The sequence below is a fragment of the Erinaceus europaeus genome, chromosome 3 (assembly GCF_950295315.1).
Source record: "Erinaceus europaeus chromosome 3, mEriEur2.1, whole genome shotgun sequence".
NCBI classification, from domain to species: domain Eukaryota; kingdom Metazoa; phylum Chordata; class Mammalia; order Eulipotyphla; family Erinaceidae; genus Erinaceus; species Erinaceus europaeus.
In genome coordinates, this window is record NC_080164.1 from 125,535,401 (window position 1) to 125,561,353 (window position 25,953).

Sequence of the window (25,953 nt, forward strand, 5' to 3'; positions counted from 1 at the left end):
GAAAAAGAGAAGTTGAGAGAGAAGGGGAAGACAGAGAGGGAGAGAGAAAGACAGACATCTGCAGAACTGCCTCACCACCTGTGAAGCGACCCCCCTGGAGGTGAGGAACAGGGGGGCGGGTGGGGCTTGAACCCGGATCCTTGCACCAGTCCTTATGCTTTGTACTATGTGTGCTCAACCCAGAGTGCTACCGCCCGACTCCCGGGGAATGTAGACTCTAAGGGCCTTTCCCCAGATCTAATGAATAAGAATACATACTTTAACACGCTTCCAAGGTGACCTGTGAGTACACTATTTGAGAAGCAATTGACAAAGAGGAGGGGGTCATAAATGCTGTTGTGCATTAGAAAACCAGGAGCATTTAAAAGTCCCTGTGCCCATTCACATTCCACACATTAATCAGACCAGAGTAACTGGAGACAGACAGCAGGACCTAAGCACCAGGACAGATTTGGAAATTCCATCTGGGACTACAACATGCAGTATAGTTTGCCAACTAGAGTTGTGAAATAGGAAGCTCCCATAGGCTTCCCTAGACAGGGCCTCCACAGTTGTGGTTTCCACACACCAGTTTAACCCATTTACTGCTTGCCCCAGGACTCAGTTTTTCACTTGGGCAAAAACAGTGTTCACTACTACTGTGTTGTTAAAGACACAAGTTGCATAGAGAATTATTATTCCACATTCTTATTTCAATATGTACTCAAATCACTGCTTTAAAATATCCTCTATATTACAAGCAATTAGTATCAGTAAATACAAAAAAACATCAATTGACTACTAAGTGCAAGGAATCCTACATTGCTGATCATCTTGAGTGCAGATAATAAAAGATTAACAAGGAACTTCAAAAAACATAAATATATACCTTGGGGATCATGAATTAAATGAATAGCTGAAAAATTAAACACCTCTGGTTTCTTCTTCTTCTTTTGTTTCTAAAAGAAAGGGAGAAGAAAAACATTGTGAATCACTGCAATAAGCCCCTTATGATTAAATGCACTAATGTGCTAGAGGCTATTATTAAGTTCAATGCACTATTTCAAAAAGAACAAATTTTTGTTTCAAAAACTTATTAAAGGTGGCATTTATCTTTTTTTTTTTTTTTTTTTTTGACACCTGCAGACCTGCTTCACTGCCTGTGAAGTAACTCCCCTGCAGGTGGGGAGCTGGGGGCTTGAACCAGGATCCTTATGCTGGCCCTTGCGCTTTGCACTAAAGGTGACATTTATCTTTTAATGGCAAACCTTGCATGGGCAAAGAAAAGACAATTCAAGGGTAAAGCATATGCCTTGCATATGATTTCCTGGATTCCCAACAGTACATGAAAGCAAAAGATAAAAATGACCATTGTAAATGGGAGAGCAGGTACTGGAAAAATAGTATAATGGTTATGCAAAAAAGACTCTCATGCCTGAGCCTCTGAGGTCCCAGGTTCACTCCCCTGGATCACCATAAGCCAGAGCTGATCAGTGCTCTGGTCTCTCTATATACATTTTTCTCTATATGTCTCTCTCATCAAAATTAAATATAAAAAAAGTTAAGATATTTATTTTAAAAAATTAAAAGAATAAATAAGTCTACTCAGAGGTCTAGTCTGTCTCTTACAAACATACAATTAAAAATAATTGAACTTTAGGCATGTTTCACCAATTAGCACCTGTGAGAATTAAAGGACTTTCAGACTATAAACAAAAACCAAACAACAACAACACAAAAACCAAACAACCCCACAATAGCCAAATCAACAATCTTGGAATAATAATTGCAAAATATAAAACATATTTCACTTGTGTATTATTCTGATAAGACATTTCTAGCAATGTGTCTTGAGAAGGATAGGCTGGCCATTAGATCAAAACAAGTAAAAAGTAAATTTAACCAAATTAGTTTACTTAAGTCACAAATTCTGCTGGAGTCGAAAATATTTATCATCTAAAAATGGTGCTTAAAAAGCTAAATATTGGGGGCCAGGTGTTAGTGCAGCGGGTTAAGCACACATGGCACCAACTACAAGGAATGGGGGTGGTGGTGCTTCATAAGCAGTGAAGCAGGTCTGCAGGTCTCTTGTCTTTCTCTCCCCCTCTCCACCTTCCCCTCCTCTCTCAATTTCTCTCCTATTCAACAACAACAGCAATGGCAACAATAACGGTAACAATGACAATAATAACCAAGGCAACAAAATGGAGAAAATGGCTTCCTGGAACAGTAGATTCATAGCGCAAGCACTGAGCCCCAGTGATAACACTGGAGGGAGGAAAAAAAAAAAAAGCTAAATATTTTTAAATTCTATTTTAAAATGTTTATTCTTTATTAATTTAGGATAGAGAAAGAAATTGAGAGGGGTGGAGGAGATAGACACTTGAAACACTGCTTTACCACTCATAAAGCTTCCTTCCTGCAGTTGGGGACTGGGAGCTGAACCTGGATTTCTGATCATTGTAATGTGTATACTCAACCAGGTATGCTACTGCCCAACCCCTAAGATTTCATTTTTTAAAATTTCAAATTCTTCAAGACTTTTGCTAAGAATCACATGTTCTGCATTCAAATGACTCCACTTCATTCTCCAGGTACAAATCTTACCTTGAGCACCTTCATAGCTTTTTCCAATTTTTTCTTGTTTTTGGTACTCTTCTTTCCTGTGGCATACTGCACAAGCAAGTCTCTTGCTGTTGGCCCTTCATCCTGAAAAAGAAATTACTTTATAGAATTGTGGAAAGGAAAATTTACAGAGAAATAGAGGGAAGGGAAAACAGAGAAGTAGAGAGATACCTGTAGCACTGCTTCATTGCTTACAAAGAAGGAAAGAGTAACCACTTCTCTATACTTAGACCCATTGCACACTATTAAAAATGAACTTGACTTTTAAATGCCTTTTAAAATTCAACAAAGAATATCTACTTGGGAGTCGGGCGGCAGTGCAGCGGGTTAAGCGCAGGTGGCACCACTCCACCACTTGTGAAGCTTTCCTGCTGCATGTAGGTACCTGGGGCTTGGGACCAGTGTCTTTGTATATGGTCATGTATTGGCTGAGCCACCACTTGATCCAGGATTTACTGCTTTTAATGAAGAAATGTGAAAAGCTGTAAAGTTCAAAAGCAGCCATGATTAAATAAACTAACCTCAGATTCTGAGTCACTGTCCTTTTTCTCCTCTTCATCTTTCCCAAGGAAGAATGTCAAAGCAGCAACTAATATCTAAAGGTCATTCAGAACAAAATCAATAACTTTGCTTGGTTTATACAATAAGTACTTTTTCCCCTATATTTTATACATGATACAAACTAGAATCTGAGGGATAAAAAGAAAAAGTAGCTTATTTTCATTCATTAAAACGTACTGTTTTTTGATATTATTTGTTTGACAAATAAATAACATCTTTAACTAGATAGTAACAGCCAGGCTCTACATAACTGTTATCCTGCAAGAAAACTATCAAGAATTTCTATATCCCTCTCCCCTCCCCCCCAAAAAAAAATTACAACCATTCTATCAGGAAGTCAAACTTCGTTTGACTTAAATTACCTTCAACTCTGCCTGCCTGAGTTCAAAAGTAGAAAGAATCAAGAATTACAGGGGTAATAAAAAAATAAATGTTACAAAATCATCAAATACCCAGCATTAAAAAAACTTATAATAAAATGTTGAAGGATGAAAACTAGACATTTCGTGGGGGACATAATATATGCTATATAGACCTGAAACCTACATAATGCTGTAAATCAGTTACTTCAATAAAGATTAAAACCTATCAAATAAAGCTTTCACTTTGAAAACAAATGATTTAACAATAACTCTGATTCCTTGAAAGCACAGAGGAACCAGGGAAGTAGCCAAAGTGCAATGTCTCACCAAGCAGGATCTGCATGTCAGCACACTGCTTCTTCCCCACATACTTGCCGCCTCCTCCTCCTCCTCCTTCTAGTGGAAACACACAGCATCTTCCCAAAGCACTCACCTTAGTGACCTTGGAGAAACACGCAGTTGTGATTACATTGACAGTTTTGGCATCATTCCTGGGGGAAGACAATGAGTATTTCAACATAATTTTTTTTCTTTCTACTAGAGCACTATTCAGCTCTGGCTTATGGTGCAGGGATGGAGCCTGGGACCTTACGAGTCTCAGGCATGACAGTCTACATAACCATTATGCTATCACTCCCACTGTCAAAATAAATTTTCATTCTAGCATATTTCTTTGAATATTTAACTAAATTTCAGTCCAGTTTAACGTCAGGAAATTTCACAGACATTAAGATGAGCTGGGGGGGGGGGTGGGGGGTCAAAAGATAGCTTACCTGGTAAAGTCAGTTTCCCGTGTTTAAGAACCTAAGTCCTATTGCACCAAAGTAAAAGTCTGGGGCGGGGGATATAGATCCTGGAAAAGGATGGCAAAGGACCTAATGGGGGTTGTATTGTTATGTGGAAAACTGAGAAATGTTATGCATGTACAAACTATTGTATTCACCATCAAATGTAAAGCATTAATCCCCCAATAAAGAAAAAAAAAAAACCTAAGTCTAAGCCCCTGGCACATCATGCAAAAAGAAAGCTTCACGAGGGGTGAGGAGGGTGGTACACCTGGTTGAGCACACATTAATTACCATGTGCAAGGTTCCAGGTCTAAGACCCTGGTCCCCACCTGCAGAGATGTTTCATGAGCAGTGAAACAGCCCTGCAGATATCTCTCTCCCTCATCTCTCAGTTTCTATATGTCCTATCAAATAAATAAAAATTAAAAAAGGCTTTCATGAGTGAAGTGGTGCTATGATGTCTCTCAGCCTCTATCTGAAAATAAATAAATAAATCCCCTGGGAGTGTTGAAACCATGCAGATGCAAAGTCCCAGAGGCCAAAGAAACAAAGACTAAATTGTAAATAAAAATCTATATATTTTTCATGCCTACACTGTATTTAATAAAGTAAGAATTCCACAAACAAAAAGATAGGCCAAAAAAAAGGTTCTTTTAAGAATCTTGTTTTACTTTTTAAAAAATATTTATGTCCTGGGGGTCGGGCGGTGGCGCAGTGGGTTAAGCGCATGTGGCGCAAAGCGCAGGGACCGGCGTAAGGATCCCGGTTCGAGCCCCCGGCTCCCCACCTGCAGGGGAGTCGCTTCACAGGCAGTGAAGCAGGTCTGCAGATGTCTATCTTTCTCTCCCCTACTCTGTCTTCCCCTCCTCTCTCCATTTCTCTCTGTCCTATCCAACAACGAATTGCGTCAACAAGGGCAATAATAATAACCACTACTACAATAATAATAACTTGCTACAACAAGGGCAACAAAAGGGGGAAAAAAAATGGCCTCCAGGAGCGGTGGATTCATGGTGCAGGCACCGAGCCCAGCAATAACCCTGGAGGAGGAAAAAAAAAAAAATTTATGTCCTTTTGTTGCCCTGTTTTATTGTTGTCGTCGTTGTTGGATAGGACAGAGAGAAATGGAGAGAGGAGGGCAAGACAGAGAGGGGGAGAGAAAGACACCTGCAGACATGCTTCATCGCCTGTGAAGTGACTCCCCTGCAGGTGGGGAGTCAGGGGCTTGAACCAGGATCCTTACACTGGTCCTTGCACTTTGTGCCACTTGTGTTTAACCCGCTGCAGTACCACCTGACTCCCAGAATTTTTGTTGACAAAGCAAGATACTCATGATAAACTGAAATACGCACACTACAGGGAAAAAACGGAGAAAAATAGCCACCATATTTAAAAATTCACACTAAAGACAAGAGAATATATAATGCTAATAGGGATTGTCTTCAGGTAATAAAACTATCACTAATAAAAAAAGAAAATTGTTCCTTTTTCAAAGTTTCTGCTGCAATAACCATTAGTTACTTCCATTTATTTATTTTGCTTCCAGGGTTATCACTGGGACAGTGCCTGCACTATGAATCCACTGCTCCTAGAGGTTATTTTTTCCCCTTTTGTTGCCCTTGTTGTTTATCGTTATTGTTGTTGTTGGATAAGACAGAGAGAAATTGAGAGATAAGAGGAAGACAGAGAGGGGGAGAGAAAAATAAACACCTGCAGACCTGCTACATTGCCTGTGAAGTGATCCCCCTGCAGGTGGGGAGCCTGGGTCTCGAACTGGGATCCTTACACTGGTCCTTGCACTTCGCACCATGTGTACTTAACTGCTGCGCCACACCCAGTCCCCTTATTAGTTACTTTTATGGGGGGAAAAAAGAGGGGCTGAGTGGTGAAGAACCGGGCTGAGTGCACAGGACCCTAATTCGAGCCCCTGTCCCCACTTGCAGGGAGAAAGCTTTACAAGTGGTGAAGCAGTGTTGCAGGTGTCTCTCTCTCTGCTTGTCTATCTCCCCCTTCCTTCTTAATTTCTGGCTGTCTCCAATCAATAAATAAACATAATAAAAAAAAAGCTTTAAAAAGATAAAAACAAAAGACATGATTTTGAGCACTATAACAATAGGCAAATTTACAAAACAAGATTTTATATATATTGGATAAACTGATCTGCAAATCTTCAATGGTAGAGTAGGAAGATACTCACATCTGGGTTTAGATTTCAGCTCTGCCCTTTACTAGCAACTAAACTAAACTCTACGAACTTCAGTTTCACTACCTATAACATTTCAAATGATATGAGTTATGTGTAGATGTTCAAGAAATGGCAGCCAGAAGACAGGACACAGTGGCAGAGTGTCAAACTTGCAAATGTGAGGTTCCAAATTGACCCCTGGCATCTCATATAACAGAGTGAAGTCCTTGTTCACTCTTTCCTATTAATAAATAAGAATAAGACAGGGTGGGTGGTGATGCATCTGGTGAAGTGTACATGTTACAATGTGCAAGGACCCTGGTTCAAGTCCCTGGTCCCCACCTGCAGGGGGGGAAGCTTCATGAGTGACTAAGCAGTCTGCAAGTATCTCTTTTTCTCATTTTCTAAATCTTCCCTTCCCTCTCAATTTCTCTATTCAGAAGAAAAAGAGACACCTGCAACACTGCTTTAATGCTCTTGAAATATTCCCCCTGCAGGTGGGGACTGGGGTATTGAACCTGGGTCCTTGCATACTGTAATATGTGTGCTATACCTAGTGCGCCACAGCCTGGCCAGTGGAGGTAAGCATATCAATAAACTCAAGATCAAGAAAAAAAATAATGGGAGCAAGGCAGTTGCGTGCCCAGTTAAACTCACATAGTACCAAGCGCAAGGATTCATGCAAAGACTCAGGTTCCAGCCCTCACTCCCTACCTGTAGAGGGGACATTTCATAAGTAGCAAAGCAGATCTGCAGGCTGTCTCTCTTTCTCCCTCTCCCCTCTCAGTTTCTTCCTGTTTTGTTGAGGGAAAAAAGAAGAGGAGGAGGAGGAGGAGGAGGAGGAGGAAGAAAGAAAAAATCTGTGTCTGTGCTTTAGCAATTAAAAAGACAATACTTCTCAAGAGACAAAAAAATTATTACCAGATGTTTCTTCTGTAAAGTTCAATCATAACATCCAAAGATATCTTGGCTGCAGTTGCACTGCTATCTCTTAACATGGTGTACATGAAATTTTGCAATACCTAAAGACAATGAGGAGAAATAAGACTCAGTACACTGATGGCACAATGTTGTAAATATGAAGAACAAAAGGATACTTACTATATTCACTTTATTGTTTTTGTGTTTTGCATTTATATTCTTGATATCAGTCACAATATGTGTATATAAAGTCTAAGGAAGAAAAACATAAACACATTAAACAAGATTTCTAATCCTGCTCAATTTGGAGAAAAGTACAAATACACAGCAAGATTTAATTTTACTACTTTTTATTCTATAAAATCAAAGCAAAACAAGAAGTAACTAACAAGTGAAAGTTGCCCTGTAAAGGTTGAACACTGTGTTACCAAGATTCAACAGTTCCATTCTTAATTATATATCCAAGAGCAATGAAACACTTCCACATCAATATTCATACAAATACTTATAGTAACATTATTCACAACAGCCAGAACAACCAATGTCCTTGAACTGATAGATAAACCAAATGTGGTATAACCAGACAACAGAATGTTATCTGGCAATAAAAATGAGTCACTGTTATATGCTATAATACTGATGAGCCTTGCAAACATTTAACTAAGAGAATTTATAACATATATTGACATGAAAATGCCTAGAGTAGTTGGGGTGGGGAGGTGGATGGAGAATGACTGCTAATGGGAATGAAATTTCTTTTGGTAGTGATAATAATGTCCTAATATTGACTGTGGTTATGACTGCAAATTCCATAAATATACTAAAAACTTTTAAGTGTAAGTTCCATTCTAACGCCCCTGCTGCCATCCCCTCCCTCTACCCCTTTTCTCATCAGTCCTTAAGGACTTAACTTCTCTTTGCTTTGGCAGAGCCCTTCTGAGCTTTGGGAGAGTGACTACTTTCCGTGAATGTAACAACTCACACACTAGTGTCATTTCACAAAAGCTTAGAGCCTCTGCTAATGGCATGCACTGGCAGCTGGTACAGAAAGTAGTCTGCACATGGCAACAGACCTTTTGGCATGACCATTGTTCCTTCTTTCTTGGCCATCTTGGAAGAGATTAACTGTATACCTCAAAATGAATGACTTGCATATGATTTATGTATATTAATAACACTGTCATTCAAAAAAGAGGGAAGTTGCTGCACTTAGGAGAACCTAAATGCAAGACAGTAGTGGAAATACAGGTACTACTGGTACCTTAAATATACTCCCACAGATTATGAATCGACCTTCCAACACCCATGTTCAGTGGGGAAGCAATTACAGAAGCCAGACTTTTCTACCTTCTGAACCCCATAATGATCCTGGGTCCATACTCCCAGAAGGATAAAGAATAGGAAAGCTATCAAGGGAGGGGAGTAGATATGGAGTTCTGGGGGTGGGAACTATGTGAAATTGTACCACCCTTATCTTTTAGTCTTGTCAATATTTCCATTTTATAAATAAAAACTTTATATATATATATATATATATTCCCACAGACTACCACTTTTATTCCCCAAGTTAAACCCCACAGAATTGCTAAAAAAAAAAAAAAAAAATCAAATGGTAGACAATTCTTAACACTTTGAAAAGAACATTTTAAGTTAATGAATGTAAATTTAGCTTTACTTTCTTAAGCTTTTTTATGAGTCTTCAGCTTCTGTTTTATTTATATAAATACAAAGTTATAGGAAAATACTAAATAAATAAAATTTAAAAGACAAAGAATTAGGTATTGAGGAGGAGAGAGGAGGCAGTTATAGTGATGTGTATCATTCAGTTTAGGCTCTGGGTCAGTCAATTCGGTGAGGTAGAAGAAAGCCTGAGTGCTAGAGTCAGATTGCCTGGGCTTATCCTCCAACTGCATATCTCAGGAGCTCTGTGACCCCTGAGCTCATTACTCTACCTCTCTATGCTTCAGTCTGTGTAAATTAGTAATTCCTAGCTTGTAGGGTTTTGTAAATAAACAAGTAAATACGTAGACAGCTCTGAGAATGGACACATTGCAAAGAGTAAGCACTCAATAAACATTGGCTACTACTACCACAGTATATGCACATAAAGGTCAATTTTCTCCTGTTGAAATTATTTTTAACACCACCGGGAGGTGATACAATGGATAAAGCATAGGACCATCAAGCATGAAGTCTGGAGTTTGAACCTCGCCATCCTATGTGCCAGAGTGATGCTCTGGTTCTCATTTTTCTCCTCTTCCCTCTCATTAATAATATCTTTAAAAATAAAAATTTTTAACAACATCCAATAATATAAAGAAGTAAGAACTCAAAGACTTTTAAGTTGTACAAGTTGGGTTGGGGGGTGGGGATAGTAGAGAGTATTTTACCTTTCTCAGAAGCTTATCATGGCATCGCAGAAGTTCAAAGAAGAGTTCTAACAAACTTGATGGGTTGATGAGATTCTTATTTCTCAGCAAGATCAAAGCTTTGCAAAATGTCTTAAGAAGGAAAAAAAAACAGACTGTAAGACCACTGTCTTAATTAATGTTAAGTGAGAAATTAGAGTATATATATAATATGAAAATGGAATGTGGGAAGTAACATAATGGTTATGTAAAGATTTTCATGCCTGATGCTCCAAAGTCCCAGGTTCAATCCTCCACACCACCAAAGCTGAATAGTGCTCTGGTTTAAAAAATAAAAAAGAAAAGTATGAAGGAATTAAACAGGATAATATAATTGATAAGCAGTGACTGAGTGAGAGCTATATTACACATGGAGGAAAAGGAGAATCAATACATATTAAAACCCTAGTGATCAATCAACTGGCACAATATACTAAATTGGAACAACCAATGTGAATCTGTAACCTTCCAAGATATTATTTAGAAATAGCTGATATTAAGTTGTAGCACTCTTAATTATCAATAACTTTCCTATTGTCCCTCTTGTCACTTTAACAATGGTTTTGGAACTATGTTTGCTAGAATGATTAAAAAAAACCTTAGAGGCATTACTTAAAAAAAAAAAAAAAGAGTTCCCAATGGCTATGTGGTGACAATTCAAACACAACTAAAAATAACAATAGTCAAAATAAATTAACAAAATGTATATGAAAAGATAGTTAGCATTTAAGAAAACTGTAAGTTCATGCTTTATTGATTTTAATTAAAATAGAAGTTAACATGCATGAGTATTTTGTTTCTTTTATCAAAACATGTCTTTCAGGGTTGGGGAGATATTATAATGGTTATGCAAAAAGACGTTTATGCTTATTGCACCAAAGGCCCCAGGTTTAAGACCTAGCACCATTATAAACCAGAGCTGAGTAGTGCTCTGGTAAACAAACAACAACAAAAATGCAAGTTTAACTAAGTGAAGAAAAAAATTTATAAAAACTTGGGAATGATTCAGAAAATCCTGGGGAAAAGTACTGAATATGCTAGGTAAAGTCCAGGGACGAGATTACTGGCATCACCAGCTAACAGAACTGAACCATGCTCTTCTTGTCTCTTGCTTTTTCTCTCCCTCTCTTTTGAAAATAAATGTAAAAACAAACAAACAAAAATCTGGGAAACACTTCACCTGGTAAAGCATATATTTTAGTATGTGTGAGGCCTTGAGTTTGAACCTTGACATCACATGGGAGAATCATAGCACCTACAGGGGCTCCATGGCTCATGGAGCAGTGCAGTGACACCTTTCTCTCTGTCTGAAATAAAGTGAATGAAAAAGGTGAACCTGCAGCAATGGAATTGTGCATGTGTGAGGCTCTAGTGTTACAAATAAATAAAATAATATAATTAATTTACAGAAAATAAAGTACCAGCAACTGCTAACAGTTGGAAGCTACCATAAGGAATTTAAAAAATTCACCAATGCATTCTTTTTTTTTTTAATTTTAAGATTTTATTTATTTATTTATGAGAAAGATAGAGGAGAGAGAGAAAGAACCAGACATCACTCTGGTACATGTGCTGCCAGGGATTGAACTCAGGACCTCATGCTTGAGAGTCTAGTGCCTTAGCCACTGCGCCACCTCCTAGACCACTCACCAATGCATTCTAAAGAGAACACTAATTACAGACTCAGTCTCTTCCCTAACAGCAAAGGAAATCCTACTAGTTATTTTTTAACCTATTTAGTAATCTTAAAACACTGTAAAAAAATATTCCCAGGTGGAGAGTAGATAGCATAATGGTTATGCAAACAGACTCTCATGCCTGAGGCTTCAAAGTCCCAGGTTCAATCCCCCGCACCACCATAAGCCAGAGGTGAACAGTGCTCTGGTTAAAAAATAAAGAAAAAAAAAATCTAAAAAAGAAAAGAAATATTCCCTTATTTACTTATTTAATAAAGCTCATAGACCAGTTTCACTGAGTAATACCAGCCACATAAAAGAAAACCTAATTATTTGGAGAGAAAACAAAAACTCAAAACTGTATTATCTACAGAAACTTAAAAAAGCCCCATGGCAGTGGCCTGGGATGTGGCAGTGGACAAATGATACTTTCAAGCATGAGATCCCCAACATTGCAAGTGTAAGAGTGATGCTCTGGAGAAAAGAAAGAAAAAAAATAGATATATACATATATATTCCCCCCCACTTCCAAGTTCCAAGACATAGGTAAGTATTCTGACTATTGATTCATGCTTGAAGCATCTTGTACTACTGCTACCAAGTCCCATGTTTCAGTTAAGAACCAATTAGTCTGCAACCCTGTCTGAGATGGAATGCCATCATCATTTTCTCTTTTGAATTTTTTTTTTTTTTTTTTTTTTACCAGAGCACTGCTCAGCTCTGGCTTATGGTGGTGCGGGGGATTGAACCTGGGACTTTGGAGCTCAGCCATGAGAGTCTCTTTGCATAGCCATTATGCTATCTACCCTCTGCCCTGCTCTAAAGAAATTTAAAAGCTCCTAGAGAATGACAAGAATGGTAAAATTAGAGAAAGATTGTTAAGCTATAAATTAATAAAGTTGACACTGTGAACTTAAAGCATTTTTACAAGTTTTGGCATAAAGTGTAAATGCTTTATAATCATAATATTTGTATCTGAAAAACAGATAAGGGCAGGGGGGAAATAGCATAATGGTTATGCAAACAGATTCTCAAGCCTGAGGCTTCCAGGTTTAATCCCCTGCACCACAATAAATCAGAGCTGAGCAGTGCAGTAGTAAAAAAAAACAAAAAAAAAAAACAAAACAAGCAATTAGTATGATCTAGGAGGTAGTGTAGTAGATAGAGTGCTAGACTCTCAGACATGAGGTCCTGAGTTTGAACCCGGCAGTACATGTACCAGAGTGATGTCTAGAAGCAGAGACAGCTTTATCACAATGACTTGTCCATGGTATAATCATGGAAAGCAAAGGAAGCTAGATAAAGCAGGGAAAAGAAAAGCTGAATAAGGAAGAACATGTCCTTCACTAGAGTCTAGCTTTTGTCCAATCATAGAAGTCTTGGAGCATAAACTGCAACACAAAGTTGGATTCACTCTGATGGAAGAGGCTGGGCTTTTGCACCTCTAGGTTAGACTGGTATTGGGGGTGGGCCAGGAGTGCAGCCAGGTGTTAAGACTCTTATTTAGCTGAGGACAGCACTCCAGAGAAGGGCAGCTGGGTCTTAATACTAGCAGCCAACATTCAGTGGATGGGGAAATAGGTGTACTGGTCTGGCGAAGGGTATCTAGGCCAAGACCCAGTGACAAAAGAAACAATCTTCAATGCTCAACTGGTTACTTAATGGATTTTTTTAAAAAATTATTTCTTTTTTGGGGAATTAATGTTTTACATTCAGCAGTAAATACAATAGTTTGTACAGGCATAACATTCCCCAGTTTCCCATTTATTTATTTTTTATTATTTTTTTAAATTTATTTCTTTATTGGGGAATTAATGTTTTACATTCAACAGTAAATACAATAGTTTGTACATGCATAACATTCCCCAGTTTCCCATTTATTTATTTTTTAAAATTTATTTCTTTATTGGGGAATTAATGTTTTGCATTCAACAGTAACTACAATAGTTTGTACATGCATAACATCCCCCAACTTAATGGATTTTTATTAAACTAAGCATTATATGTAAACGTTACCAGGTGATCAAAGAAGTATATAGCAGGAAAGGAGAAGAGACCCAAGACACAAATAGGAAGCATGTAGTGTCGAATAGACAATGATTCAAGTTTTGTTCTATGCATAAATCAAGTCACAGAAGGATTTTAAGAATGGGGTAACACATTCTGATTAACATTTTAAAAGAATGTTTAGCTGAGAACTTATTCTCAGATAAAGAGCTATTTTATGAGCACAAAATAATGTTGATCCAAATGCAATGCTGTTCCTACCATTCGAAGATCTGGATCCAAGACAGTATGATTGTAGGAAAGAAGATCTTTCAGCTCTTGAGGGAAGTTACTTAAGTATTCAGGGTAGCAGTGACCGATCTGTAACAAAGCAAAGGGTCTTCTGAAGTTTCTCTTTCCCTCCTATAGCACGTATGCTCTATCTAGGATGTTGTATAGAGTAAAGCACTACATTTCACAGAAATAGGTGGTTCCAAAGCCATCTACCACTCTTCTGCATGCAAATTTCTTAAACTCTTGTCATGTTTCCTTTAGTCTTAGTAAACAACATGATTTAGAGCATTTTTATGATGAATTTGAACAAGTAACTTGAAAATTTATTTTGGTTACTTCTGCAAAAAGTTCTAGAGTCTCTAACTCAACATAGGGGAAAAAATAGAAATTCCAAAAAAAAGAAAGTTTTTTTCTTTAATTTTAAATTTAAGTTCCTACTTACAAACAGTAAAATTTACTGTTAATAGAAAAAAAATATTCTGCAATTTTAAATTAGCCTGTTTTATTCAGATATTATCTTACCTGTGCCATAAACATTACCAGCTCTGCCAATTCTTTGCTAGGTTTATTTGGTTGCAATTTGAAGATCTCCACATTCGATTTGTAGTGATTGTACTGCTGTAGAAACTGAAGAAAATTAAGTTTAAGTTAATTACATTCTACTATATGACTTCTTCAGTACAAAACAAAAAAGTAGCTAGAAATAGTGGATAGTAGCACAGAGGAAAAAGATGCAGTAAACTTCATAATATCTAGAAATATCCCTGCCTCCCAGGCTGGGAGTATGGAACGACCTGTCAACGCCCATGTTAGTGGGGAAGCAATTACAGAAACCAGACCTTTCATCTTCTGCATACCATAATGACCCTGGATCCATACTCCCAGGGAGTTAAATAATAGGAAAGCTACCGAGAGGTGATGGGATACGGAGCTCTGGTGGTGGGAACTGTACCCCCCTATCCTATGGTCTTGTCAGTGTTTCCATTTTATAAATAAATTAAAAAGAAAGAAATATCCCCGTCTCCAAGCATCCTATTCTACTATCCATCTCTTTTCTGATAATTCCCTAATCCCAACAATCCTGCAATGTCACCATAGACTATAGACACTATAGACAGAGCTTACTACCTTTCCACTGTATCTCTCTCCATTTATTCTTCCCACAATTCCCCCCAATTTCAGCTTCAATTTTATGATCAATCACTATATTCACCTCCATAAATATATTTCAACTGACTTATCCCTTTCTTTTGTCACTGTATTCATTTGGCAAATGCTCATCTGGTGTTTTCCTTCTCCAAAGCTGTACTCTCAGAGGTGAATGTGGTTGGGGAAAATTAAGTGATCACATTTTAAATTCATCATCACAATCCTCAAAAAGGTAGGCTCTTAATGAACTCTAACAATCTTACTATATTTTCCTTATTTCCTATTTTGTCTCAAGCCCTCTCTAGATCCCTACTCCCAACTGATTACCTCGTGTCTTAGTCATTAAAAGAATATAAACAATCCGAAAATGATCTCCACACATTGGTTTTTCTATTTAACCACTTAGGTTCATGTAAACCCATATACTTTATCTTCTCTCCAACTGCTAAGAATTATCAGATCGGGTTCTTAAAATCAGCCCAAATCCTACACTCTAATTCAATCTGAAGTCTGCTTCATTCCTCTTTCCCAACATATATACTAGAAGGTATATTATTCCCTTACCCCACCCCTCAGAGCACTTAATATTACTTGACATATCCTGTATGTTGATGGTATCATCATCTTGCCTGAACTATTCAAGGACTATTATATTAGTTAGCCTGCCTCCCAATAATTGTTTCTTTAAAATCCATCATATACAGTCTTGAGTAAAGTTTTAAAAATATTTAAGTCAGATCACATTATTCTCCCACTCACAATTCCCTAATGATTCAGAAATACACTAAATACATAAATAAATTCCTCTTCTTAGTCTAAAAGGCTACACTAGATCTAAATTCCACCTTTTTCACATTATCTTACTCTGCCCTCTTCTGTGCTTAGCATACGTTAGCCATAGTAACGGCCTCTCTATTCCTTTTCCAAGAGTTTCTGCATGCACTTGCCTGCTTTGAGAACATCACAGCTATGAAGTCTTCCCTGCTCAAGAAATTCAAATGGACAACCTCCATTTTCTAATGCATTCTGCCCCCCACACACACACACTTTCTTCATAGTCCTTCACAGTTCACCGTTAGGATTTAAGTCCAAGAGTGCTCATATCTGTCTTTTTTATTTGCCTCCCCAGAGTCAAAAATTATACTGACATACAGTAGATACAATACAGGTGGATTTGGACAGTTGCTTGATTTTTTGTACCTCTATCTTCTTAAATACTAAAATACATGCACAGGCTTAGTGATTAATCCTCTCTGATTACAAAATTGGTCAACAGCAAGACTTATACTTTTATTTTTATTTATTTCCTTTTGTTGCCCTTGTTTTTTATTGTTGTAGTTATTGTTGTTGTTATTGATGTCACTGTTGTTGGATAGGACAGAGAGAAATGGAGAAAGGAGGGGAAGACAGAGAGGGGGAGAGAAAGATAGACACCTGCAGACCTGCTTCACCGCGTATGAAGCGACTCCCCTGCAGGTGGGGAGCCGCGGGCTCGAACCGGAATCCTTACGGGGGTCCTTGGGCTTTGCGCTACCACCCGACTCCCAAGACACTTTTAAAACCAATGCTCATAAATACAGCATTATACAGAATATCAACTATTACTCTCTCTATAGTAATACAATACTTTATACATCGAGTCTCACCTTATGACTTAATTTATTGTATTAGCATCTTATTTTTCATTTCTACTGCCTTATCTCTGAAAAAGCTCTCTACTGATTACCTAAACAACTGAAGCATTATTTAAAAGTACAAACCTAAATATTTCTAAGTGAAAACTTGGAGGAGGAAAATTAGAAGGATAATCAAAAGATGAATACTTGTGTTAGCCACTGAACAAACTACAATCTAGTGAGGAAGAAGCACACTGCCGCAAAAATTTAGAAAAGACACTTAAGGGTGGGGGTAATGGTTACACAAAGAGACTCTCAAGCCTGAGGCTCCAAAATCCCAGGTTCAATCCCCCACACCACCATAAGCCAAAGCTGAGCTCTGGTTAAAAAAGAAAGAAAGAAAAAGAAAAGACACGTGATGCCTATCAAACAATTGTCTCTAGAACACCCTTAATGTTCACAATCTGCTAAAGGTCAGTATACAAATTCTCTCGGGGTCTAAGCCTAATCTAATTTTTCAACAACCTTTTCACAAAACAAATTCTGACATCCAAGTCATGCCAGCTTCTGGTGAAGCTGAAATCTAAGTTTAACTAGACTATAAACTAGCGTTGTCTCTTGTAACTGAGAATTCCCTGGTCTCTCAGTCACAGCCCATAGCACAAAACTGGCTCATTGAAGCATTCCACGGACCAAAACATTCCATCAAACGATGAATCAAGAATTACTAACTCAGGTCAAGGATTTCTGAAAAGAAAAGGGCGAGACATATGCATGGAAGTGTGTGTGTGTGGGGTCACCTGTTTCTCTAACGGGGGGGGGGGTAGCCTAGTCAAATGAGGCTTTTAACTGTATACCCACTACAACAGAATCTAGGGATCAAGTAGAAAATCCAAAGGAACCGCAGATTTTCAAGACGTAGGGAAGGAACCAGTCCATTCTCAAACCCCTTCCACCGTGCTCAAAGACGCTGGAACTAACAACATGCAAGTCAGAAGCACAGCTCCAGGCCGCGCAGCCCCGCCTGGGTCACAAGTCGTGTCCCCGGCCTCCAACGTCAGAGAGCCGCACTTACCTCCTCGATGTAGGCCGGCGGGTCCCGTTTGATCAGATTTTGTAACTGCGGAAGGTTACTGGGAAGCTTGTTGTTGTTTCTGTTGGACATCTTGGATTCTGAACTGTGTAGCGAGCGAACGGTTTTAAGAAAAGTTGAACAGTGATAGTACCCAAACCCCCTCAGCTCTGGCTGGTACTCAAGCTTCCGAATGCGACCGGAAAATGCACGTGGGAAGCTAGGTGGGCGGCGACATTTTGGCTATTTACTACGGAAGCCTTAGAGTATCAAACTTATTCTCATTGACTGAACGCTCTTTACAGGTTTCTGCGATATCTTTTCCTATACTAACCACTAATAGTTACCATTTCCGAAATAATCTAAAATGCAAAGATTTTCCCTCATACATTAATTTATTTCATTATCCCGACACCCCTATTAAACATTGGCCAGACAAGTGTTAATAGTTTAAACCCCAACCTCTTAAATTTACAACTAAAAATACTTGTCGGGGAGTAAATAGTACTATCAGGTTTCAGAAAGTGTGGGAGAAAGTAATGAAAGGTTTAAATGTGCATTTTTACATAAATAATGTCAAATATCTGATTTTATTTGTTTAATTATTTCAAATCAATGAGACCCAGACGTGGGGGAAAAGGGTGTGAATTAGATAAAACGTTCTCATGTTGATAGGTTAAATATGCAAACTAGTTTTCAAAAGTTAAGCACTACTCTAATCTTTGTACTTTTCAATGCAGGGATTAGTAGTGCTTAGAGAATCCATTTCTATACTCTAGTGTACAAAAATAAATATACTTGATAACTTACCCCTGTCATTTAATACTACAGAAGCAGTTCTCCTATACTAATCCATTGAATCCACAGAACAACCCTTTATTCTTTTTTTTTTTTCCCCACCAGCGTTATTGCTAAGATGGCATTGAGCCCCAGCAAAAAAAAAAAAAAAAAAAGGTCCAAACAATATATTTCTACATACTTTTCATTATTGGAACTTAGTGAAATGGACTTCAAGGGACACTTGAAATTTAATCCATTATTTTATTTCATTATTACCAGAGCTTGTTCAGCTTTGGCTTATCATGGTACTGAGGATTGAACCTGGGATCTTGGAGCCTCAGGCATGAGTCTTTTGCATAACTGCTATGCTATCTCCCTAACCCTTAATCCTTTAATTTTTTTTAGAGAATGTATTTATTAATATACTGTTAAATTTTTATTAAGATATAATTAATGTATAAGAAACTCACTATAAAGTGTATACTTGGTGAATTTGAGTGTGTGAATTCAGCCATGAACCATCGTCACAATCAAGAAATTTAATATATCCATCCTCCCTAATTTTCCTTGTGGAATTCCACCATTCCCAAAGATATATCTGCTTTCTGTCACCATAGAGAAGTTTCCATTTGTATGAATTTTATGCCAATAAAACTGTGCGATACTGTATGTGTATCTTCTTTCACAAAGCACAATTATTTTGAAAATCATATTGTTGTACATATGCCAATTCATTGTTTTCTTCTTGAGTAGTATTCTATCATATAAGTTTGCATTACAGTCTGCTTATACATTCACTTGTTAAATATGTGAATTATTTCCAGTTTGGGCCTATGAATATTTGTGATCTAATTTTCATGTGAACATGTTGCATTTTTCTTGGGAAATCCTTAAAAGTGGAATAACTGATCATATGATCAGTTCATATTTAATTTCCTTTTTAAAAAATTATTTTATTTATTTGTTTATTTATTGGTTAAAGAAAGCCAGAAATCAAGGGGGAAGGAGGTGATAAAGAGTGAGAGAGACAAAGAGACACCTGCAGACCTGCTTCACCACTTATAAAGCTTTCACCCTGCAGGTGGGAACCGGGGGCTCAAACCCGGTTGAACATTGTATCATGTACATTCAACCAGGTGTACCACCACCTGACCCCTTCATATTTAATTTTCCAAGAGTCTTTTAATCAATATTTTGCTTCCACATTTCACTAAAAATTATTTTTGTGAATATCACCAGTCATTGTGCTGTTGCTATTGTCCATTTTCATTCTTTGACTGTACCATAGGAAATGGCTGTTCTTTCCTTCTTTCTGAAAACGTATTTGGTAGTTCAAGACCTCAGGGCCTTTATAGCTGCTGCCTCCTCTGACTGAAGCACCCCAACTCTTGCTCTTTCAGTTCAGATGACCACTCTTGATATATTTTGAAATATATATTTCAAAGGCCTGGGGAGATAGCATAATGGTTATGTGAAAAGACCTTCATGTCTGAGGTACCAAAGGTCCGCAGTTCAATCCCCAGCACTACCGTAAGCCAGAACTGCTGAGTAGTGCTTTGATAAAAATAAAATAAAGTAATATATATGTATATATATGTATTTTTTTTAATTTAAGAAAGTATTAATTAACAAGACCATAGGGTAGGAGGGGTACAGTTCCACACAATTCCCACCACCCATTCTCCATATCCCACCCCCTCCCCGATAGCTTTCCCATTCTCTATCCCTCTGGGAGCATGGACCCAGGGTCATTGTGGGTTGCAGAAGGTAGAAGGTCTGGCTTCTGTAATTGCTTCCCTGCTGAACATGGGCGTTGACTGGTCAGTCCATACTCCCAGTCTGCCTCTCTCTTTCCCTAGTAGGGTGGGTCTCTGGGGAAGCGGAGCTCCAGGACACATTGGTGGGGTATATATGTATTCTTATGAGATATGAAAGTTTCCTATGAGAGAACAAGAAAGAAAAGCCAGAGAGCCACTTGAGTACATACAATGCTGGGGATGGGAGTGGGATCCTCGAGCATGCAGATCCTGTACTCCATCAGTTTATACTTGTTGAATGAATAATTTTTCATTTCTTCCAATCATTCAGTGTGATTACAAAACTTAAAATATCTTACATGTCCACAGGAAAAACTTAAAACCAGTAACTACTTTTTGAATTCTATTTACTCTCTTCCTAGAAACTATGTTCAGAAAAGCTGTGCATATGTCAGATCTTTTCTAATTAAAAAAAAAAAAAAAAGTGTAAAAAAACCAATTCGACACTAGAGGGAGCACATGCCTTTCTCTTTAACAACAAAACTGTCATTTGACAAAACGATTGTCATACAAACTGGACTGGAAAATGCTAACAAAAGAAATCTTTGTACTCTTTGAGGCTTATTTAATCTTCCATCTGTTCTTTACTAGCTCTTTCTCCTTCCAGCTTTATTATCAATTTTGCCTACAATTTTATGTGTCTATTTCCCCTTATATAGTCACAATTACTGGGGCTGCTTTGGAACTTTTTAATTTTTATCTGAAAACACTACTGTCCAGTCGGTGAAATAGCTCACTTGCATTGTGTGTTGTGTTGCCATGTGCACAACCCAGGTTTGAGCCAGCCCCCACTCCCCACCACCACCACGTTGAAGGAAGCTTAGGTGTTGTGGTCTCTTTCACTCTGCCTTTCTGCCTCTATTTAAAGTACATACAAAGATACAAAAAAAGCACTACTGTCAAGTACTGAAAGTCAAAATATTTCTACGGAACCACCTAGTGATTTTTTATTTTCTATATCTTTGCATTTAAAACATTTACATCTAAAACATCTTAGCTGACTTTCAAAGGTCTTCAGTGGCCAGGAAGACAATTCAACTGCACAGCACATGGCTTGTAAGCCTGAAGCCCCACACTCAATCCCCAACATGATATATGTCAGAGCTGAGCAGTGCTCTTTCACTAAAATAAGTAAATATAAAAGAAGTAAATATTTTCTTTAAATCAACTCTATCAGTGGGGTGACTGACATGTTGCAGCCAGATCACCCTTACATCCATTTTATTTTCTTTTTTAAAAAATAATTTATATATTTATTCATGAGAGAGATAGGAGAAGAGAAAGAACCAGACATCACTCTGGTACATGTGCTGCTGGGGATCAAACTCAGGACTTCATGGTTGAGAATCCAATGTTTTATCCATTGCGCCACCTCCCAGACCACACATCCATTTTCTTTAAATCTGTAAGTAAACTAAAACTTAATTAGCTGTACTGTGAAGAGAGAGAGAGAGAGAGAGAGAATAACTGGTTCCCTTAAAGATCAACCACTGCACATTATATCATTGTGAAACATCATAATGAGAATCAGAAACAAATACTTGCTCTTGTACTTTTGCCAGATTGTGTGTGTGTGTGTGTGTGTGTGTGTGTGTGTGTGTGTGTGTATGTGTGTGTGTATGTGTGTGTGTGTGTGTGTGTGTGTGTGTTCCAGATGAACTTGATACTGTTCACTGTTTCACTCTGTAAAACCTGATATTCTTACTGGAGTAACTCAGCTATGTAAAGACTATAACTGTGATAGTTTTAGTTTTTTTGATTTTCATTATCCTAGAACTCATAAGGGAATTTTCTTTCTTTTTTAAATTTCTTTATTGGAGGATTAATGTTTTACAGTCGACAGTAAATACAATAGTTTGTACATGCATAACATCTCTCAGTTTTCCACATAACAATACAGTTCCCACTATGTCCTCTATCATCCTTTTCTAAGACCTGTGCTCTCCCCCCCACCCCCACCCCAGAGTCTTTTACTTTGATGCAATACACCAACTCCAGTTCAGGCTCTACTTGTGTTTTCTCTCCTGATCTCATTTTTCAACTTCTGCCTGAGAGTGAGATCATCCCATATTCATCCTTCTGTTTCTGACTTATTTCACTCAACATGATTTTTTCAAGGTCCATCTAAGATCAACGGTGAAGTCACTGTTTTTTATAGCTGAGTAGTATTCCATTGTGTATATAGACCACAACTTGCTCAGCCACTCATCTGTTGTTGGACACCTGGGTTGCTTCCAGGTTTTGGGTATTACAAATTGTGCTGCTAAGAACATATGTGTATACAGACCTTTTTGAGTGGGTGTGTTGGGTTCCTTAGGATATATCCCCAGGAGAGGAATTGCAGGGTCATAGGGTAGGTTCATTTCTAGCCTTCTGAGAGTTCTCCAGACTGTTCTCCACAGAGGATGGACCAATTGACATTTCCACCAGCAGTGCAGGAGGGTTCCTTTGACCCCACAACCTCTCCAGCATTTGCTGCTTCTACCTTTTCTGATGTATGACATTCTCACAGGAGTAAAGTGGTATCTCATCGTTGTCATGACTTGCATTTCTCTGACAATCAAAGACTTGGAGCATATTTTTCATGTGTTTCTTGGATTTGTGGATCTCTTCTGTGGTGAATATTCTGTCCATGTCCTCTCCCCATTTTTGGATGGAGTTGTTTTCTTGTTGAGTTTGGCAAGCTCTTTATATATTGATGTTGTTGTTGTTGCATAGGACAGAGAGAAATCCAGAAAGGAGGGAAGGGGGGGGGGAGAAAGACAGACACCTGCATACCTGCTTTACCACTTTTGAAGCAACCCCCCATGCAAGTGGGGAGCTAGGGGCTTGAACTGGGATCATTATTCCGGTCCTTGGGCTTCTCGCCATGTGCATTTAACCTGCTGCGCTAATGCTCGACCCCCGCAGAAACTTTTTAATTTGATGTAGTCCCATAGGTTTATGGGAATTTTCTATCATTAAACCCCAAACCTTCTAATATAGTGGCTAATATCTTTAAGCAAGGTATATAAGATTGTATGGGTCCCTTTTCTGAAGATAAGCTACAATTACAAAGAGAACATATAATGTGTATAAAACCCCAGTTTCTTTGCTTATAACAGGGTATCATGTATGTGCTTTACCACTGAATCACTTCCCAGTGCTATTTTTTTTTTTTTTATTTTCATAAAGGGAGAGAGACAGAGAAAACCATCCCTCTGCATCCATGGAGTTTTCCTTGTCCTCACATGATTCTAGGGATTAAATACCAAGCTTCACACATACTGATCTATCTCCAATTCCCATCTTATTTATTTCAGGATATCAAGTAGCAAGAAGATCTCTGGTTGCTTCCCAGAATGTTCTGACTTTAGCTTTAGGAACTCAACTACAAAAGAATACCCCTTTTCTGTATTACCTGCACCTAAGGGGCCACAAGGATAATTGGATAGTGGAGAAACCCACTTTCACACACAGAGGAAGGCTGCCTGCACCACAAATCCACTGCTCCTGGAGGCTATTTTTTTCCTTTTGTTGTCCTTGTTGCTTATTGTTGTTATTATTGCTGTCATAGTTGTTGGATAGGATAGAGAGAAGTGGAGAGAGGAGGGGAAGACAGAGAGGGGAAAGAAAGACACTTGTAGACTTGCTTCACCATCTGTGAAGCGAACCCCCTGCAGGTGGGGAGCCGGGGGCTCGAACCGGGATTCTTATGCCTGTCCTGGCTTTTGGCGCCATGTATGCTTAACTCGCTGCACCACCACCCAGCCCGTTATATTTTTCTTTTTAAGTTCCACTCCATAAATCTGTACACCAGTCTGGCCTTCACCAAAGCAGTCTAATATGAGACATCTCTGAGATTTTCTGCCTTTAACATTGTAGAAGTGGTTATTGGCATTTCTCTTTCTGAGTAACAACTCTTCCCCTCTGTCACATGGTGTATGGCTTTAACATTTCTCCTCTCACAGATTTTCATTTTTGGTTCCTCCTGCCACAGAAAATTCAGGTTATTCACTTCAGTGGTTAAAGAAAATTGACAGTACAAAGCCTGTCTATATGGCTCATACTAAAGCCAGAAGTGAAGGCTTTATTCATTGGAGATGAGACACAAACTGGCCTTTTAAAACATTTCTCAAAAAAAGACAATTTCTTAGTGAAAAGTGTCTATTTGAAGTAATTCTACCAAATTATAAAGTATAAAATTTATTTTGTTTTTTTAATTTTTTAATTTTATTTTTTTTTAAATTTTTTATTTAAGAAAGGATTAATGAACAAAAACATAAGGTAGGAGGGGTACAACTCCACACAATTCCCACCACCCAATCTCCATAACCCACCCCCTCCCCTGATAGCTTTCCCATTCTCTAGCCCTCTGGGAGCATGGACCCAGGGTCGTTGAGGGTTGCAGAAGGTAGAAGGTCTGGCTTCTGTAATTGCTTCTCCGCTGAACATGGGCGTTGACTGGTCAGTCCATACTCCCAGTCTGCCTCTTTCTTTCCCTAGTAAGGTGTGTCTCTGGGAAGCTGAGCTCCAGGACACATTGGTGGGGTCTTCAATCCAGGGAAGCCTCGCCAGCATCCTGGTGGTATCTGGAACCTGGTGATTGAAAAAAGAATTAACATACGAAGCCAAACAATTTGTTGAGCAATCATGGATCCCAAGCTTGGAATAGTGGAGAGGAAGTGTTAGGGAGGTACTCACTGCAAACTCTAGTGTACTTCTGCTTTCAGGTATATATTTTGCAGTAGTTTATGGATATGTGTGCACATAAGCTCTCTCTCACAGAAACTGGTGTATATCTAGGTTATGGGACTTTGTTAGAAAGTGAACTACCTGAGATGAAATTAGAGTGTACTATAAAAGGAAAGGTCTCACCCGAGTAATGAAGCTGAAGGGTTGTCATTCCACACGTGAAGTCTCTGGACACAGTCTGAGGTGAAGCATGTTGAGGTGGCAATCGTTGCATTGGTTAGGTTGTGATCGGCGGATGCAATATTACTTGGTATGGATTGGGAGAGGCATACGGGAAAGTGGGCCCTATCCAAGGGTTCCAGGACTGGGGGAAGTAGGGGCTCTATAGTGGAGATGTGAGGTTCCTGCTGTCTTAGGGTTCAAAAAGACAATCAATAGTTAATGTTATCATCACATTATTTGGTAATTGGGTTAACTTTGAAAAGTCCTTTTGTTATGGTTTGCTGTACAGTATCCAGTATCTTGTATATAGCTGTGCTATTGGATGCTTCTAATCTACTTGGTCTAGGCTTTTGAGAGAGTCCGCGTATCAAATACACAGTCTATATATTAAAAGGATTCAGTTTGTGTTTTGAGAAACTTTGAGACATACAATTGATTTTCCCCCTCTCATATTAATTAACTACTAATTTATATGTCTACATTTTGCTAGGAGTGTACATAAACACCATTCCCACCACCAAAGGACTGTGACCCATCCCTCCCACCCACTCCCACCCCCCACTGTCCCAGGAAGCTGCATGTCTACCCCTCAAAATTTAAAGGAAACAAATAATATATATTATATAGTAATAATAAATTATATAGTATAATTTAACAGCTTTCCTCTAGTCTTTTATCTTATTATCTAGTCTTATTCTCTTATCTTATTGAAATACAAAGAGTTGATTCTTCCATCATGTTGAGAGATGTGTCAGAAAGAGGATGAATATAGTATGATCTCACTTATACACAGAAGTTGATAAATACTACCATGATTTCCCTGGGTAGACAACCTCAC

The 25,953-nt window shown here is 38.3% G+C and overlaps 1 protein-coding gene across 1 annotated transcript in view; it reads right to left on the bottom strand.

Annotated features, from left to right (window-relative positions):
* The window catches only part of SDAD1 (SDA1 domain containing 1), a 37,262-nt gene extending 19,423 nt beyond the window's left edge, over nucleotides 1-17,839 (bottom strand). Inside the window, exons 1-10 of the mRNA XM_007519813.3 lie at nucleotides 17,626-17,839; nucleotides 14,308-14,412; nucleotides 13,774-13,872; nucleotides 9,812-9,922; nucleotides 7,602-7,673; nucleotides 7,422-7,522; nucleotides 3,961-4,018; nucleotides 3,126-3,200; nucleotides 2,587-2,688; nucleotides 869-938 (exon numbers count right to left, since the gene is read on the bottom strand). Of these exons, the coding sequence (XP_007519875.1) occupies nucleotides 869-938; nucleotides 2,587-2,688; nucleotides 3,126-3,200; nucleotides 3,961-4,018; nucleotides 7,422-7,522; nucleotides 7,602-7,673; nucleotides 9,812-9,922; nucleotides 13,774-13,872; nucleotides 14,308-14,412; nucleotides 17,626-17,715 (883 nt within the window). The 5' untranslated portion in view covers nucleotides 17,716-17,839. The remainder of the gene's footprint in view (nucleotides 1-868; nucleotides 939-2,586; nucleotides 2,689-3,125; nucleotides 3,201-3,960; nucleotides 4,019-7,421; nucleotides 7,523-7,601; nucleotides 7,674-9,811; nucleotides 9,923-13,773; nucleotides 13,873-14,307; nucleotides 14,413-17,625) is intronic.
* Nucleotides 17,840-25,953: the final 8,114 nt, after the last annotated feature.